A 15,328-nucleotide genomic window follows, 5' to 3' on the forward strand; every position below is an offset into this window, starting at 1 on the left:
CTTGCTAGCTGTATTTATGCTACCGCATGGTTATAATTTCTTGCATTTGCCAGATTCTGTCTTGGGAAGAACAGAAACATTTATTAATTTAGCACAAAAAAGTTAATATGAATCCAAAAACAGGTAATTAAAACACAAATGGTTAAAATATTGATATCAAAAGTGGTTGGTTGCAGTTGCTAGCATTTTATCACTGGTTTAAAGATGGTTTATGTGGTTTTATATTTGGATGTTTATTGAAAACTACCTGTGTATTGATGCATCTATTGGCGTCAGCTGTTGAATTTTTATTTGATTTGTCCGCAACTTCTCACCAGTTTTTGCCTCCAGTATTTTTAGAATTGGTTAATGTGTCACTCCACCAAACTTGGCTTAATGTTGAAAACGAATTGCAGCGACAGCTGCAGTCTAAGATGGTGGAGGGTTACCGGCGAGCTGTTTTCTTCAGTTAGTCATTGCTCAGAAAGTGCAAGCGTCTGTGTGCCTTACTTCTCAGCTTTAGTGTAAATCCTTCTAGTGGATTTACACTAGAATTGTATGCATATATTAATTTAGAGGTTGCTATTGAGAGCTGCTGAAATTATTTCTCTTTAATGCCTTGAACAGTGATTGTTTGTGATTGAAGGAACATAAACTGCTCATTATCCATAAATAAATAAAAGCAGGTTTTATTTAGTAATGAGATGTTCAGATATGCAGCTTTACCTTTTATGTTTTAGATTAAAAAAATTACCATATGCATTATCAACACACGGTCGGCTTACTAATTACATTTTGAAGGGTTAAAGTCACGTTTTTTGTGTGGAAAACTCCAGGACCACAAAGAGAGTTATACTGTTCTGCCATAATGGATCATTTCTGTCTGTCATTATTTTGGGATTATTTAGGAAGGTGGTGAATAAACACAGAGTTGTATGTCATCTAATGATTGCTGACTGTAGAACCAGTCAGCAATCAGCAATTGTGATGTGGATGTGACGTCTGCAGACTCCTAACAGCAGGAATGTATGTAAATAAGAGAGTGTCTGCATTGTCATTAGGAACTTGCTCATGGATGTAGAGCAGCTGCCCTGTCAGAAACCCGAGCTCCACTGACACATCGCCAGAAACCAGACACTCTTGAAAGAAATTGTAGGACCTCTGCACCTTATCCTGCTACCTTCTTCCTTACAATTAGTCTACCCCCGATTCTTGTCACACCCAACATTTACATAGTCATCTGACCTCTCATGGGGCAGCAGAAAGTTGTTTAGGTTCATGTAGAAATTAATTGGGATTCGGTTATAGTTCTTTGGCAACCAACTCAGTTTTCAACTGTTCATCACTTACAAAATTCAGTAGATGTTGGGTTGTTTTATATTTAGTTACAAATGAATTGGATTGTCTTTCAATTCAACCGAATACCTTGTGCTCTTTGAAGGCTAACTACTTCTGTCAAAACCCAATTCTAAGTTTAAACCAAACATTTGACCACAATGAAATGATTAAGCTTTTTAATCTCTCACAGTTTTTACAAAATTACTGATTTTTTTTAGTTAAATGCTGCGTTCTTGTTATCCATGCAAAGCTAACATTATCTACACTGCTGGTCAGTTGTACTGCAAGGTTTACAAGCAAATCCTTCATCCTGCTGCAGCTCTAACAGCTTTCTATCAAAATGTTTGAACAATTTTGAAATTAAACCTAGACCGACTTTCTGCTTCACTTGAGTTTTTTTTATTTATTTATTTTTTAAATCAGTTTTCAGCTCACAGTTTTACCTTATTACATCAGTTTGTAGTTCTATCTAGTTGTGACAAAAAGTGTCATAAGATTCTCAGTCAGTAAAAACACACGATGCCCAATGTTTAAATAGTACCTGATGCATTTTTACATAATCCTAATATGTTTGCATGGCGTGTCACCTGACTCTCACTGATGCGAGGATTATTTTGTCTACAGCCAAAAACAGTAGAACAGTTTCCCTTTTTGCATTCTACTGGCCAAATGTCATCAAAATCAGGTGAAAGAAAGGAGGGAGTTTATTTATAACCAAGGATACTTGTTATTGTTGTTTTTACCTTTTAGAGTGTTATCTGTATTTTCATCTACAGTGCTGTTTGCACATATTGGTACCCTTGGTAAAGGTGTGTCTAAAGCATTAGACTAATCCTACATTACAGTAGCATAATGTCAGTGGCTAAAGTAGGAAAAAGTTGCAGTTCAGTGACTGAAAATGGAGAGCCCTGCTTAAGAGTTCCCAAAGTTATGAATGAATGTTTCCGTTTTATTTTATTTTTGTGTTATGATTTTGCGTCTGGAAGTGAAACAGGACCACAGATTCAGATTTTATGTTTCATCATCCATACATACAAAACATGGACGGATGGATGGACATTCTTCCTTGCTGTCCTCCTTGTCTTGTTTTAAACCTTCCAGTTGCTACGTTGTAGACGTGAACAGAGTTTTCTTGCATCAGTTTCCTGAATTAGGATTATCTAGACACATTTGTCTTACTTGAATTACTTGTTTCCTTGTGTCTTCTTCACATGTTCCCCATGGAAGCAGAAACTAAAGACTAATTTGAAGCTAAAATTTACATTTATCTTGTAGTCATTTTTATCAGTATTTAAAAATGGAGTCTTGTTGGTTTAGCTAAAAACGATGATCTCAAACGGAAAGATTTCCTTTCCGAGAGGAAGAATTATTACTTTGTGACATATTTTGGATTTTTTATTCTATTGAACAAACAACTAGTTCACTTCATTCATGAGAAACTAGATTTTTATCAAACTGCTCCACAAAGTCAAGACCTGTTTTTACAGCCTGAGCAAACAAGCCTTCAGGAAACCTGTCTGAGCCGTGTGGTTTTGTCGCTCTCTGTATTTTCCGATATTTTTGTTAGCTAATGGTGGTGGGTTGCTTTTGGCGCCTTGTCATCATGACACACTTATCGCCCTCACAAACTCGCTGATTTGAGCACACCTGTTTCCGGGCAACGTTTGGTGCCGATCGTGACAACAGTAAACAAATGAGTGGCGCCCTATGGAATGAGACTGTTAGTGGCATTGACGTTGCTGAAACCAGGACATTTTTCTACGCTGTGAGTAATTTTAAACATCTAATGACAAATCAATGCTTAGATTTACAGCCCATCACTTGGACAACAGACTCTCGTGCTGTGCATAAAAATCCGTTTGTCTGGTATTTGACTCAAAACCGCACCTGCTCACATTTTTGGGATAATTTTAATGTCATGTGTATTCAGACTTTAGCAGTGATTTATTGCTGGTTTTGCTTTTAATCCATCAGAATCTATCATGTAGACTTGACTTTTCCTGTTCTTTTCTAACATTTGTCTCATCTCATTTCCTAACAATTTTCATTCTCACTACATACATTGCTTTAACACTCTTTTTGCTCCCTTTCTTACACTTTACTCCCCTAATATCTCAACACAGCCTTTGCATTCCTGTCAGCTCCTGTTCTTTTAAAATCTTACTTTTTCTACCAGAGTGAACTCTGACAGCCAGTCCCACCATAAGGGAGGGTGGAGAGAGGTAGGTGTGGTTTGACAGCTAAAGGAAGTCCACTGTTTACATACTGTGAAGGAAAAATTTAGTAACAATGTTTAAATAAATTTGAATGTACACTTTATGATGTTTTTAGTAAAGGTTTGCACTCAGTTGCAGCTCAACAGGATATATGCTCTTCTGACCCTCCTCAAAGAAGTGAAGAACAGGGTGTTCAGCAGTTAGAAATGTGAGACGTGGCTAAGGTGATAAGCCTAGGTTGTAGAAATTCAGTTTCAAGTATCTGTTTAGCCATCAGCAGAAAGGCCTTTTTGGAGAAACGCCTAAAGTTGAGCTGTGAATGTGTATGCAACTCTGCTCCACTGGAACTGACAGATAAGTAACGTATAGATTTTTACCTGACACTTGAGCCAGGGGGTGTGACTAAGTAATGTGTGATGTATCCTATGTAAATGAGGGGACGTTCAGCCCCAAGTCAGAACTCATCCGATTCTCACTGAGATGTGAGCTTTGTATGTTTTCTCCATTTGCAAATGTTAATTAAAGCTGTGTTTGTTCTCTTTTAAAGCTAAAGTTTGGTCTCGAATTTTGTGCAACTTAGCAATACTGATGCATGTACAGCTCATGGTGATCTATTCACCAGGCAGCAAATACAATGGCTGTCGAGGATTGTGCATTTGTTTCTGGGTTTTCTGTCATTTTTTTCACAATTAAAATAATTTATTTCTTCTTAGACCTCTCAGTCTCTTTCTCAAAGGTTTTTTAAAAATATCTACCCAGGTATTGCACCATGTTTACATCTATGTACTGTAGCTGAAGTATACAGTGAGAAAAATGTTCTGTTCATTTTTGAAAATTTTGCAATTTAATTTAATTTTTCTTTTTAAAAAGTGTGAAGCTCCAGACTCCATAACATATTAAATTATATAAAAGTAGTTTTTTTCCCAACACATTGATGTTTGACCCTTTTTTTTTTGGCTTTTTAGTTATTTTGCCTGCAGGTTGTAAACATGACAGAAGATGTATCAACTAGGTTAATCTTAGAAGTCAAACTAGGCATTGAAGTGCAGGTATAATCACCTAGATTTAATCTACTATAATCTAGTCTAGGGTTTTTTTTTAAAGAAATTTGGAATGGATTGTAAAAGTGAAATACATGTTTCTAGATTTCCAAAAATAGAAAAATGGTCATTTTGTTCACTGTAAATCAGAAATTACAGCTTCAGCACTGTTTCATTGATTTCTCATCAGAGTCGCATTAAACCTTTATTATATGTGCTGCTGCTGTTACACTTGAATTTTGCTTTTGTGGAACAGTAAAAGCTGTTTCTATTGTATTCTATTTTATTTTTTTCACTAATTTTTTCCAACAAACTACAGAGGCCTCTGAAATCCCTTGCTGTGCAAAAACAGCTAAACTCATGACTCTTGGATAAAGACTTTCTAAATCTGTTAGCCATATTAAAAAGGACCAAAGCAGCCTCACTGGATCGTTAAAACAGATGCAAGTCAGCAGGAAGGCTGCCTTGAACTATTCAAGGTGTTCATTGTTTAAAGTTGTTCAGGTCCTGTCTCACAAAAAGCACCATAAAAGAAACTGTTAAAGTGTAAAGTCAGCAAATATATAATGGTTTTACATTTTAAACATGATTTTTTTAGACTGTAAAATTTAAGTGATGTTACTTTTTGTAAACAGTTGTAAGGTTTAGATCATTGTCAGTCTGTTCATTCAGTTTGTATTTTGAATGTTATTTAGTCAGAAAGCTGTTTGTTCTCTATTTAACAAGTTAAATGTCTCATTTTTCTATTTATTTATTTTTACTCAAAATATGTTATTTAATTAATTTACAAAGGGGATGAAAATCATTACTGATTCATAAAAATCACAATGATGATTTAATACTTGAATATTGTGTAATAATTGCATTTTCAGGTTTGTTCATGGAACACAATTTGGTGTGTTCACGAACACACCAAATTTGAACTTGGTGTGTTCAAATTTATTCTTCTCATAATCCTAATTTAGTTGGTTTGAATTATCACTTACAACAACAATAGGAGATAATTTGCTGGTGTTTTTTTAATTAAAGCTGTTTTGGATTACCAGCAGGTGGTTGACTTATTCTGGTTGAGGCGCATGTATCCCTTTCCTTTGATGTCAAACATAATGAGCCCTTACACATTTGGGCTCATTGGTATAAGATTTTTTTTACAACTACAAGTTACTAATTTTACTTTGGTGCATTACAGTACATTCTGTACATTGTTGTCATTGTACAGTGAGATTAAAGAAGTTTTAGGTTGTAAAGTAGGAAGGACTGAATAAAAACAGCAAGCAGGAAAGGTGAGTCTTCTGACATTAACCTGTGTATTTATTTTCGTCTGGCAGGTGCAGTGCTGGTAGAAATCTCCGAGGTGCACAGGAAGGCTCAGCTTGAGATGGAGGAAAATGTAAGTTCCACAGATGTTTCTACAGATTACCCGTTTAAATAGCTGCTGTTTGATCGCTCCGTGATTGTGTTACCTAACCCTAATGCATTTTGTCAGACACACTCGCTCTGTAAACCTGTTGCTCGGTATATTTCCACAGCTACATGCTGTTTCTGACGCCTTCAACCGGTAGTTCTTTCTTCTACACCCATAAATAGAAATCACCTCGCCTCCTTCCCCACCTACATGTACAGTAGCCGCACGGGCAGCTGAAATGTAAAGTGATTTAGCGACGAGGAGAGCTGTTTTTTTTTTTTTTTCTTTGAGTACAAGGGCAAGTCTAAACAAGCTCTGGAAAAACATCAGCTGTAGCTGTTGCTTTGAGATTCATTAAACTTGCATCTGCACATGCCCTGCTTCCCACTGACATATCCGAATGTGTCATGGCTGATTCACCTCCTGGTGTTTTTCCGTAAGTTTGTCATTGTAATTCAGCTTGCTTGGACCTAGTAACATACATATTCATTCAAGGCTCCATATTCATTCAACATCCCTTCGCAACTATTCTTTGTCTTTGTGATTATGCATTTATCATTCGTCCATCTGAATACTTTCTGTGCTTTCTAATAAAAGAATTGTACAGAAATGTTATGCGATACAAAATAATGGGGATGAGTGCTGTAAGAAAAAAAAATCTTTTGAGACTGAATTATGTTTTTATTATCTGTAAGCTATAATCATTAAAATTATAATAAATGCCGTCTTTATATATCTTCACTCAATAAATTGAGTTACAGTAACAAAACATTCTGACTATATCAAAAATATATATTTTTTTATGTGAACCTGTGTTCATACAAGTCAAATTACCAAAAGAAAAAAAAGGTTTAAAGTATCTTGTATTTAGATTCTTCAACTGTCTATCAAGATTTTCCATTACAGAAGACCTCAAGTTTTCAGCCTAACATGTTTGGTTTTTTTTGCATGTAGCTAGCCAAGACTGTAATGTAGACACATGAGTTTTGTACATAATGCTGCTTCTAATTGTTTTCTGTCAAAGTAATGTTACTTCAGACTTTAGTCTGTAACGTCTCCTGATTGTGTCACCATACGGGAAGACCATCAGGAAAATTTAAACGTAAAAATGTGACGCTATATAGCTGTGCATTGATGGTGATCTTTATAATATTAAAGATCTGTGGAAATATTAATTAGTGAGACCATCCTGTTTTCTTGCGTTGCCACGTGACAGTTTATTCTTTAAGAAATAAACTGCACCAGTTTGAGTGTATCTCATTAAAAATGAACTTCAGGGCAGAAAAGATGTGATGCAGTCCTCTGAGACGGTGTTACCAGCAGAAACTGTGGGTGGTTTTTCTTCTTAATAATCTCCAGCTTGCGAGTTAAAGCCTCAGTTTAACTTGGAGAAAACCTTCTTGGTGCTTTGATGCTGCATGTTATGCATATGATAATGTTTCCCTGGGAGCTGTCGCTGCATCGCAACAAGGCCTCGATGAAAACATTGACACCTGCAGAGAAGGGGAGGATGTGATGGAGGACTATGGGCATTCCCACGCTTTGTTTCTGACTCATTCATAAGCACAACCTTGGACTTGGCTCTCACCCCCACAGACACTAACCAATCCACTCCATAATGATCACTTTCCATTTTTTTCTGAGATTGACTGCACTTTCTGTTGTTGTTGTTGTTGACAGCAAAGTTGAAAAGTCAGTCCTTCACACTTCTGTCAGCTTAATGATCCTCTTTCTTTTTTTGTCCCCCCTCCTCTTCACCTGAAGTTTAAGAGGTTCCACAGGGAGATAATAACAGAGCTGGAGAGAAAGACTGACATGGATGTCAAATACATGACAGTAAGTAGTGTCTGTGTATATGTGCAAGTCATAACGTGGATGCAGCTTCATTCCTTCTTGCAACCTTACACACTTTTATGTAGAAGTATATTATTGTGATTTGCATAGTGACAAAATGGAGGATAGACAAATATAATGCAATGGGGGGGATTTCAAATTTCTGATAATGGAGATCAAGGACAGGATGAGCAGCTAAAGAGGATTAATAAATGATGCGAGGGTTTTAGTCGCCACCATAATCTGATCACATGCAGCAATTCCTAGCTATAATTATGACTGCAGGGAGGATAATTAATTCAAAGTGGGTTATCTCAGACACAAAGGACAAATGAGATTCCATTTATCCAGCAGCAAAACAAGTCCTGTCTGTCTAACATATTTGAAGCCAGTTAATAAGAACAAGGAGCAAACATTAACACGGCATCAAAATGCCAATGTTTTGTTGAAAATAAAAGCTGGAAACCTCACTGAAAGCGAAGAGTAATGAAATCAATAAACTGGTGTGACCTGGTTAATTAGTCAGGTTGTGTTGCTTGACAGCAGAGCTGCAGTAAACAGTTTATTCTCGCGACAGTCATGCTAGCTCTTATAGTCTGTTAAAAAAAAGTTTGGGGAAGCACTGTGTTAAAATTGTGACTTTTTAAAACCATGGAAAAAGACTTTTTGAAACCAACCAAATGTTTGGTAAAAATCAGAAATCTGCCAAAAAATGAATACATTGTTTTGTAATATTTGATATTTTTACTTGGAAGGTAGTCTTGACTAGTTCTAGTGTGACATTGGGGGTCTCATGTTACCTAGGGCTAGGCTGTAGTGGTTTGTTTATTAGCAGACATGCTAGCTATTGTTGTTAGCTTCAAACCTTTCTCTCAACCCATCGTCCTGGCTTAGATATTTATCTGCTGATCTTAACTTGCTTGCAAGAACAAGTGGGGGAGGGGACCCTATTAAAAATCTTATACAAATAGAGAAAATCCTGGACTTTCTATGAAGTTATTTGAACCATAAGAAAGGTTTGAAGCTACATTTGAGTGATTTTGACATCTGGAGTTTTTAATATTCAGGTCTACTTTAATACTGGGGCCAATGTTTGGCTAAATAAAAGCAAGTTTTTAGAAAAAAATAAAATATAACTGCAATACTGAACACTTATAAACTGGGAAACAAATTTGGATTGGAAGTCGGTCACTATATGCAGTGTGTGTATAACAAAGTCAAACTGTAATGCTTTGTGACACTTAATCTTGTTTACCTGGAAGTAAGCCTGGGAGAATATAGTCTGACATTGGGAGGTTAACAAGGAGGATGCTAATTTAATTAACTATATGGGTTAGTCGACTCGGTAGCAAGCTTCCAGCAGGTGAATTATTCTCCCAATAGGCATGCTAGTAGCTTGTTGCAAATAAAAACGGTGCCACTTTAAAGAAGCAACAGTTGTGGAGATTTTGTGGATAACAGAATTCAGCTCCTGTTTCAACACGAAGAAAACTTTTGGGGATTTGCCATTATCCCATTATTACTATGTAGGTTTGAGCTGATTTATAGAGCAAAGCTTTGTGTTGCTCTGATTTTAAAGATACTAATACAATTTAAAAGCAGATCATTACAGAAGAATCAATTTCCTTACCTTTAATCGACTTAAACAAAAATATGATTTGTTCTGATTTGTGCCGCAAAGGTTTTTCTTCATACAACCAGAATTTTGAAGAGTTTTAAAAGATTAAAGGTCACCCAAAGGTTTTAGCCACTCATGGAGATCATGGAGAAATTTTAATGTGTTTAATATATTCTAAATTATGGTGGCACAAGTAAAACGTTTTGCTGCACAAACGGAGCACAAATCATTAACGCCATTTTCATTTGAGATGGGGAATGTGAAGGAGTGTGGATCACCTTTGAAGATCTACCCTTTAAACCTTAATGGATATCTTTGAAGTGATAGTGGCACAAAGAGAAATCTTTGTTACACAAATCTAACTCAAATGTTTAACTTGCTAGAATTGGAGAATCTGGCAGGGACTGTAGTTCACTCAGGTAAAGGAGACTGAACGCTCAAAGCAACATGTGGGGAAAGGGACCAGAAAATGTCACCATCTCTTCATTTCATTCAATGTGATATTAAGTATATGAATGGAACAACATGCTACTTTAGAGCTCTTAAAGTTTTGACTTTATAGGGTTAAGACTGGCCCATACCTAGAAGCAAATTTTTTTTTTTTTGTGACAAATATCACTAGTTTCCTGTTCCAGCATTTACATGAGTCATTTCTCTGGTTTAGGCCACTTTCAAAAGGTACCAGATGGAGCACAAGATGAAGCAGGATTCTCTGGAGAAGTCCCAGGCGGACCTGAAAAAGCTGAGGAGGAAGAGCCAAGGCAAGAACGCCAACAAATACGAAAGCAAGGAAAGCGAGGTGAGATGGACACAAAAACTCCCACAGTCATTTGACACATGATGTGTTTTTAAAGCCCCCATACACAGAGTTATGTTCATATTTATGTCAACATACAGAGATTACCTTAAGGCAGTCTCTGCTCAGCAAACTTTGAAGTCTGAGCTGCACACTGTCAGAGCTGGACTAACAGTAGTGTGTATGGTGTTGGATCTGTGCAGTCAGGCATGAAAATATCACTGTTTACTATTGAACTATTTTTTGTCTGCCCAATTTTCTTTCCATATGCTTTATGTATTCAGGTAGCTGCATGGGCTTGGCTAAAGGCAACAAACCAATTCACTCTGGTGATCATGAGCTTGTATTTGTGCACACCTAAGAAAAGATAAAAAATAATCCAGAATAGAATAATTGTAGACATCTTTTATTTATTATTTGTACCTCCTAATTGGAACTATATACAATAATACTAGTATTGACATACTAACTTAAAAATATTTATTTACTACTTGCATGTAGTACAAAACAGATTAGTTTGTGTTTTGTCCCCAGAATGATGACGTATAAGATCCAGTTTGGGGAAAGAAGATTTAGTGGTTGTGTCATTATTACCGTTAGTGTTTTACCTCATTGTAGTCATTCCCTGTGGCATGTTAAATCATTATTGCAGGTTGTTTTAACACGGTGCTGCCACACCCTCTCAGTGGCTCTGCCGAATGAGAAGTTTCATTTCAAAGCCGGTTCCCCGACGGCAGGGCAGCGTCAAAATCCTACATAACCTGCTTTCCATTGACCTTATCAAGCAGCCTGTTTGCCTGGCTTTTTGTGAATGTAATTTTTTGTGTACTTAAAGGGTTTTGTGTATTCGATGAGCATAGTTCACCCTGCCTGTTTCAAGACCCACAGCGTGCTAAATGCCATTTAGGTCGCAGGAGTTGTGAATATTTAAGAAATAGTTTAAGTAATTAATTATTTTAGATTTTTAAATATATATTTCAAATCAAGAGTAGCAGCCTTTACCTATTTCTTTCATCTAATAATTTTTTTTATTAGAAAATATGAGAAAAATATGGAGAAGTCTCCGCCTCTTGCCTTTTAATTACTACTCTGACATGTATGTACATTGTTCTGTTTACCTATTCTTCTTCCCTCATCCTGTTTTCTTTCATCTCCTCCCTTAAGTATCTTTCTGTGTTTGTTTTCACCTCCCCACCGGGACATGAGTGAGTTTTCCTCGCTGCTGTTTTCACCTGTTTGATATAAAGCCAGTTTGTTCGATTTTGGTGACTCAGCAAGACACTCCCCGATGGGCAAGAAGACAGGAAGACAGGATGTCAGAGCTGTAAAACTTTACTGGATGATTCACATGACATTAAAAAGTCTTCAAAGTGAACATACACTAGACACAGGGGACTAGAAAAGTAAAGAGGGAGAAAAAAAACATCAAAAATCTGAAAGAAGTCCTTTCCAAAATAGCTCAAGTTTATGCGGTAGTAAAAATTTTAACTGATCGAGACGGGCACTGCAATCTGTCACCGAAACGTCGAGGAGAGTTTTTTCTTTTAGGGAGTTTGTTTTTCTTATACATTATTTGCTATATTTACTGAAGTAATACACATGAAGTAAATCATAGAGTCATTTAACAGAAAATGAGGGGCCCACTTGCAGTTATTCATACTGTTCATAGCAGTGCAGCACCTTTTAAATGTATGTGGTTACCTTTACCAAATTCTTATATTATTGGAATTTAAACTTGGGTGCACAAAAACACACATCTAATTTCACATTTTTATTATTAGAATCCCCTTGGCATCAATAAGTTAGTGTATTTGTCAGTCTTTCACTTTGTGGAGGAATTTGGTTAAATCTTTACAGTATTGTGAGTCAAATGAGGTTGCAGTCATTTGTTTTTTGCAAATGACTGCAAAACACAAATGACTGGACTTCTCTTGAAATCCAGTTTCAATCAGATTGAGATCTTAACTTTGACTGGGCCATTGCAATATTCTAAATTATGTTCCTCCTCAGTCATATCTTTAGAAAAATAGATATATGACAAATGATGACAGCATTGAACCTGATTACCCATATTTCTTATTGAAGTTCATGGGATTCTCTTTCTTCATTGTTGAGAATAAATAATAAATAATTAAAAATTACTTAGGTCAGTCATAGAATCACAACATCATGACATTATTGTCTGTCCATCTCTTCTGTGCAACATGCAATTATAAAAGCGATCTGGAGACAGCTGTGGCTTCAAATGCAAAATCAAGAAGGTCTGTGCTGTTCTAATAATAGTCTTATTTGTAAAGATTTGTGTGTTTGCTGCTGATATTTGCTTCTGTTTGTTTGCTGACTTGTTGCCACAATCAGAGGCCTGTTCTCTGCGTTGGTTAGCGACAGAGATGCTGGGAGATCTAAATAGACTGATTCATGCAGGACTCGCTGTTACTGAACACACAGGTATTTGGATGGAAAAGGAAGATATGATCAAAGATGACATCTACCGGCTCTAATGTAGTACACCCAGTATATATTTGTTTTAGTTTTGTAAACAAAATGGCTACTTTTTACTAGAGGACATGAGTAGTATGTGGCTAGTTTTCATCTTTACTTTTAGGTTTATAATACAGAAACACTTCTATCTTAATGTGAGCTAAAATATCTAAATATTCAGTAACCATGGGAAAGGTTGCATCAACATTTTGGGTAAGCAGGTAAATTGAAAAAATCAGCTTTTTGTGCCCTTATCCAACTTTGCAGGTTTGAGTTATCATTTAAGACTCTACAATAATAATGTTCATTGTAAAAGTATTTATACACCTTATACTTTTACACTTTTTATCATGTACAACTACACATTTATTGTGCCTTTTTTTACGTTCAGCACAAATTTGTGCAGCTTTTAAAATAAAAGGATGCTTCTTCTCCAAAATATGCAGACATACATACTTAATCCTGTGCTGCATCACTATCATTGTCACACTCCCTCAAAGAAATACCACATGATGGCCAACAGCCTCCCAAAACACATTAATAAACATAGGTTGTTAATACAGGGCCTGCTCTCATTTACATATTGCAACGCATTCATTGTCTAAGAATGCATCCTGCATTCTGATCCAGGAATCAGAAACACTGACTGTAAGGTTCATGTTTCCATCAGCTGATTATGCCTGTTTGTGTTTGACACACTAAAGAGGTCATGAGCCGCCTCACCCTTCAAGTAAATATCATCCCTCAGCATTGAAGGAATTAGCAGATGACTGCTGTTCTACAGCTTGAAAGGAGCAGGGGTGTGTGCCTCAGTGCCAGCAGCCGTTACAGGTGTGCCAGTTCCAGCCAGTTTGATGAGATGTGGATCTCCAAAGTAACAGAGCCAAGAAATCAGGAACAATCTTAACAAAGCCACGTCCAGTCAGAGTTTTATTTGATTGTATTATTATTTTATTCTTTTTGAGAAGAACTGAGAAATTCTGATTGACGTTATCTCTGGAGCTACAAAATCACTTTGGATACAACTTAACTTCCTTTCAGTGCTATTCCCTAATACCAGTTCACTATATCAGCAAAACAAAGTATTCTACTGAAACCTGATTGTCTCTATGTTGTTAAAAACCAAATAATCCAATAGGTAATATCAAAAATGAGCCTGCTGGGTTTGCTACCACATGCATGCACAAACCAAATCCTTTCAGGGACCCCACTGACCCTTTTTGATCCCTGTCAGTGAAGATAACACTGTCCCTCTGTTCACGAGATTTGTCCTGTCCTCCCTTCATGCTGCTGCTCTATCTTTTCTCTAAATACTACTTTCAGCAGAGTCTGACAATACAGGAAACGATAAACTAACAATACCTGTTCCCCTGCATGAGAGAGATTAAGATTTTAAGAAAAGAGCCGTGCTGCTTGCATGTAACACATCCATGTTATGTTTGTGTATGCATCAACATTGAAAAGGTTTTGGTGGCTGTAGACCATGTGCAAGGCAAGATAAGAGTGTACCTAATAGAAGCTGTGTTTAACTCTTTGATGCACAACGTGGGTCACAAGAGCCCCGACTGAGTTTTTATCAGTCAGGATTCCAGGTGTTCTTCACTTGCTTTGTTTTTGATCACCATACATCTTTACTGTAAGTTTTCTTTTTTTCAATAGAAATCCTCTTGTGTCACTTCCCCTCTCATGCACAAACAGGTTCCAAAATGACCCATTTGTGCTAGTCCACATATTCAGTCTTTTTTTTTTTATTTAGCAGAAACCTTTTCTCTCTTCTCCAAAAATATTGAATTATATCATTATCAAAACTAAGATAATTCAACAATACTTATACTTTGAATGCCCAATCATAAAATAAATGTACTGACAGCACTGAAGTACAGTCAAATCTGCTCCTCTCAGCTTGCAGATTCATGCATGTTTAAAGCAACTGGAATGATATTGAATCTTCTTTCATATTTGTTTGCTTGTTGTCAGATCCTGGAAGCCCTGACAGTTCGACAGACGGAGATGCAGTTGTTCCTCGCAGATGGCTGCAAGGAGGCTCTGCTGGAGGAGAAGAGACGCTTCTGTTTTCTTGTTGACAAACACTGCTTGCTAACCTATCAGTTTGCTTCCTATCATGACAAGGTAAAATGCACAATTCAAAGTCTGTAGTTTTTCAATAAAGTCACAAATTTGACAAATGTTTGTAAGGTAATGTTGTGACGTTTTAAATGTTGTTTTCTCCTTCGTGTGGCTGCTGGACAGACCAGAGACTTGCTGTCAACAAAGCTGAGCAGCTGGCAGGACCAGTGCAACGATGCCACCAACATGCCAGACAGCGTCTTATCCATGATTGATGAACTGCGCAAGCCAGTCGCCATTGCACCGATGCCTTCTCCCACCCCATCAAGACACAGCGTGGTATGACAGGACGAATGTGTAGGACAGTGAAACAATATTTCATCAGTGCAGAATGGAAAAATATAATTACACCTCTCAGTGAGGTGATTTCACCATGTGTGGGTGTACATATTAATGGTAGATGAAGTGATATAAATGCCATTATGTGTTGCGTAAAAACACATTTTTTATGAAACTGAATAATTGTGCCCTAGCAGCAGATAACAATGAGATTAT

General features: G+C 36.8%; 1 protein-coding gene across 4 annotated transcripts in view; it reads left to right on the plus strand.

Moving 5' to 3' along the window:
* Positions 1-15,328, plus strand: part of baiap2l1b (BAR/IMD domain containing adaptor protein 2 like 1b) — a 32,773-nt gene that overhangs the window by 5,843 nt on the left and 11,602 nt on the right. For 3 of the 4 annotated variants that reach the window (XR_004342322.1, XM_032586647.1, XM_032586649.1), the window contains exons 4-8: positions 5,902-5,963; positions 7,743-7,814; positions 10,094-10,228; positions 14,684-14,836; positions 14,957-15,112. Coding sequence is in view for 3 of the 4 variants with exons in the window: in XM_032586647.1 (XP_032442538.1) it covers positions 5,902-5,963; positions 7,743-7,814; positions 10,094-10,228; positions 14,684-14,836; positions 14,957-15,112 (578 nt within the window). In the remaining variant the exon portion in view is untranslated. The remainder of the gene's footprint in view (positions 1-5,901; positions 5,964-7,742; positions 7,815-10,093; positions 10,229-14,683; positions 14,837-14,956; positions 15,113-15,328) is intronic. The other variant, XM_032586648.1, reaches the window with a different exon arrangement.

This window comes from Xiphophorus hellerii, chromosome 16 (assembly GCF_003331165.1).
Source record: "Xiphophorus hellerii strain 12219 chromosome 16, Xiphophorus_hellerii-4.1, whole genome shotgun sequence".
NCBI lineage: Eukaryota > Metazoa > Chordata > Actinopteri > Cyprinodontiformes > Poeciliidae > Xiphophorus > Xiphophorus hellerii.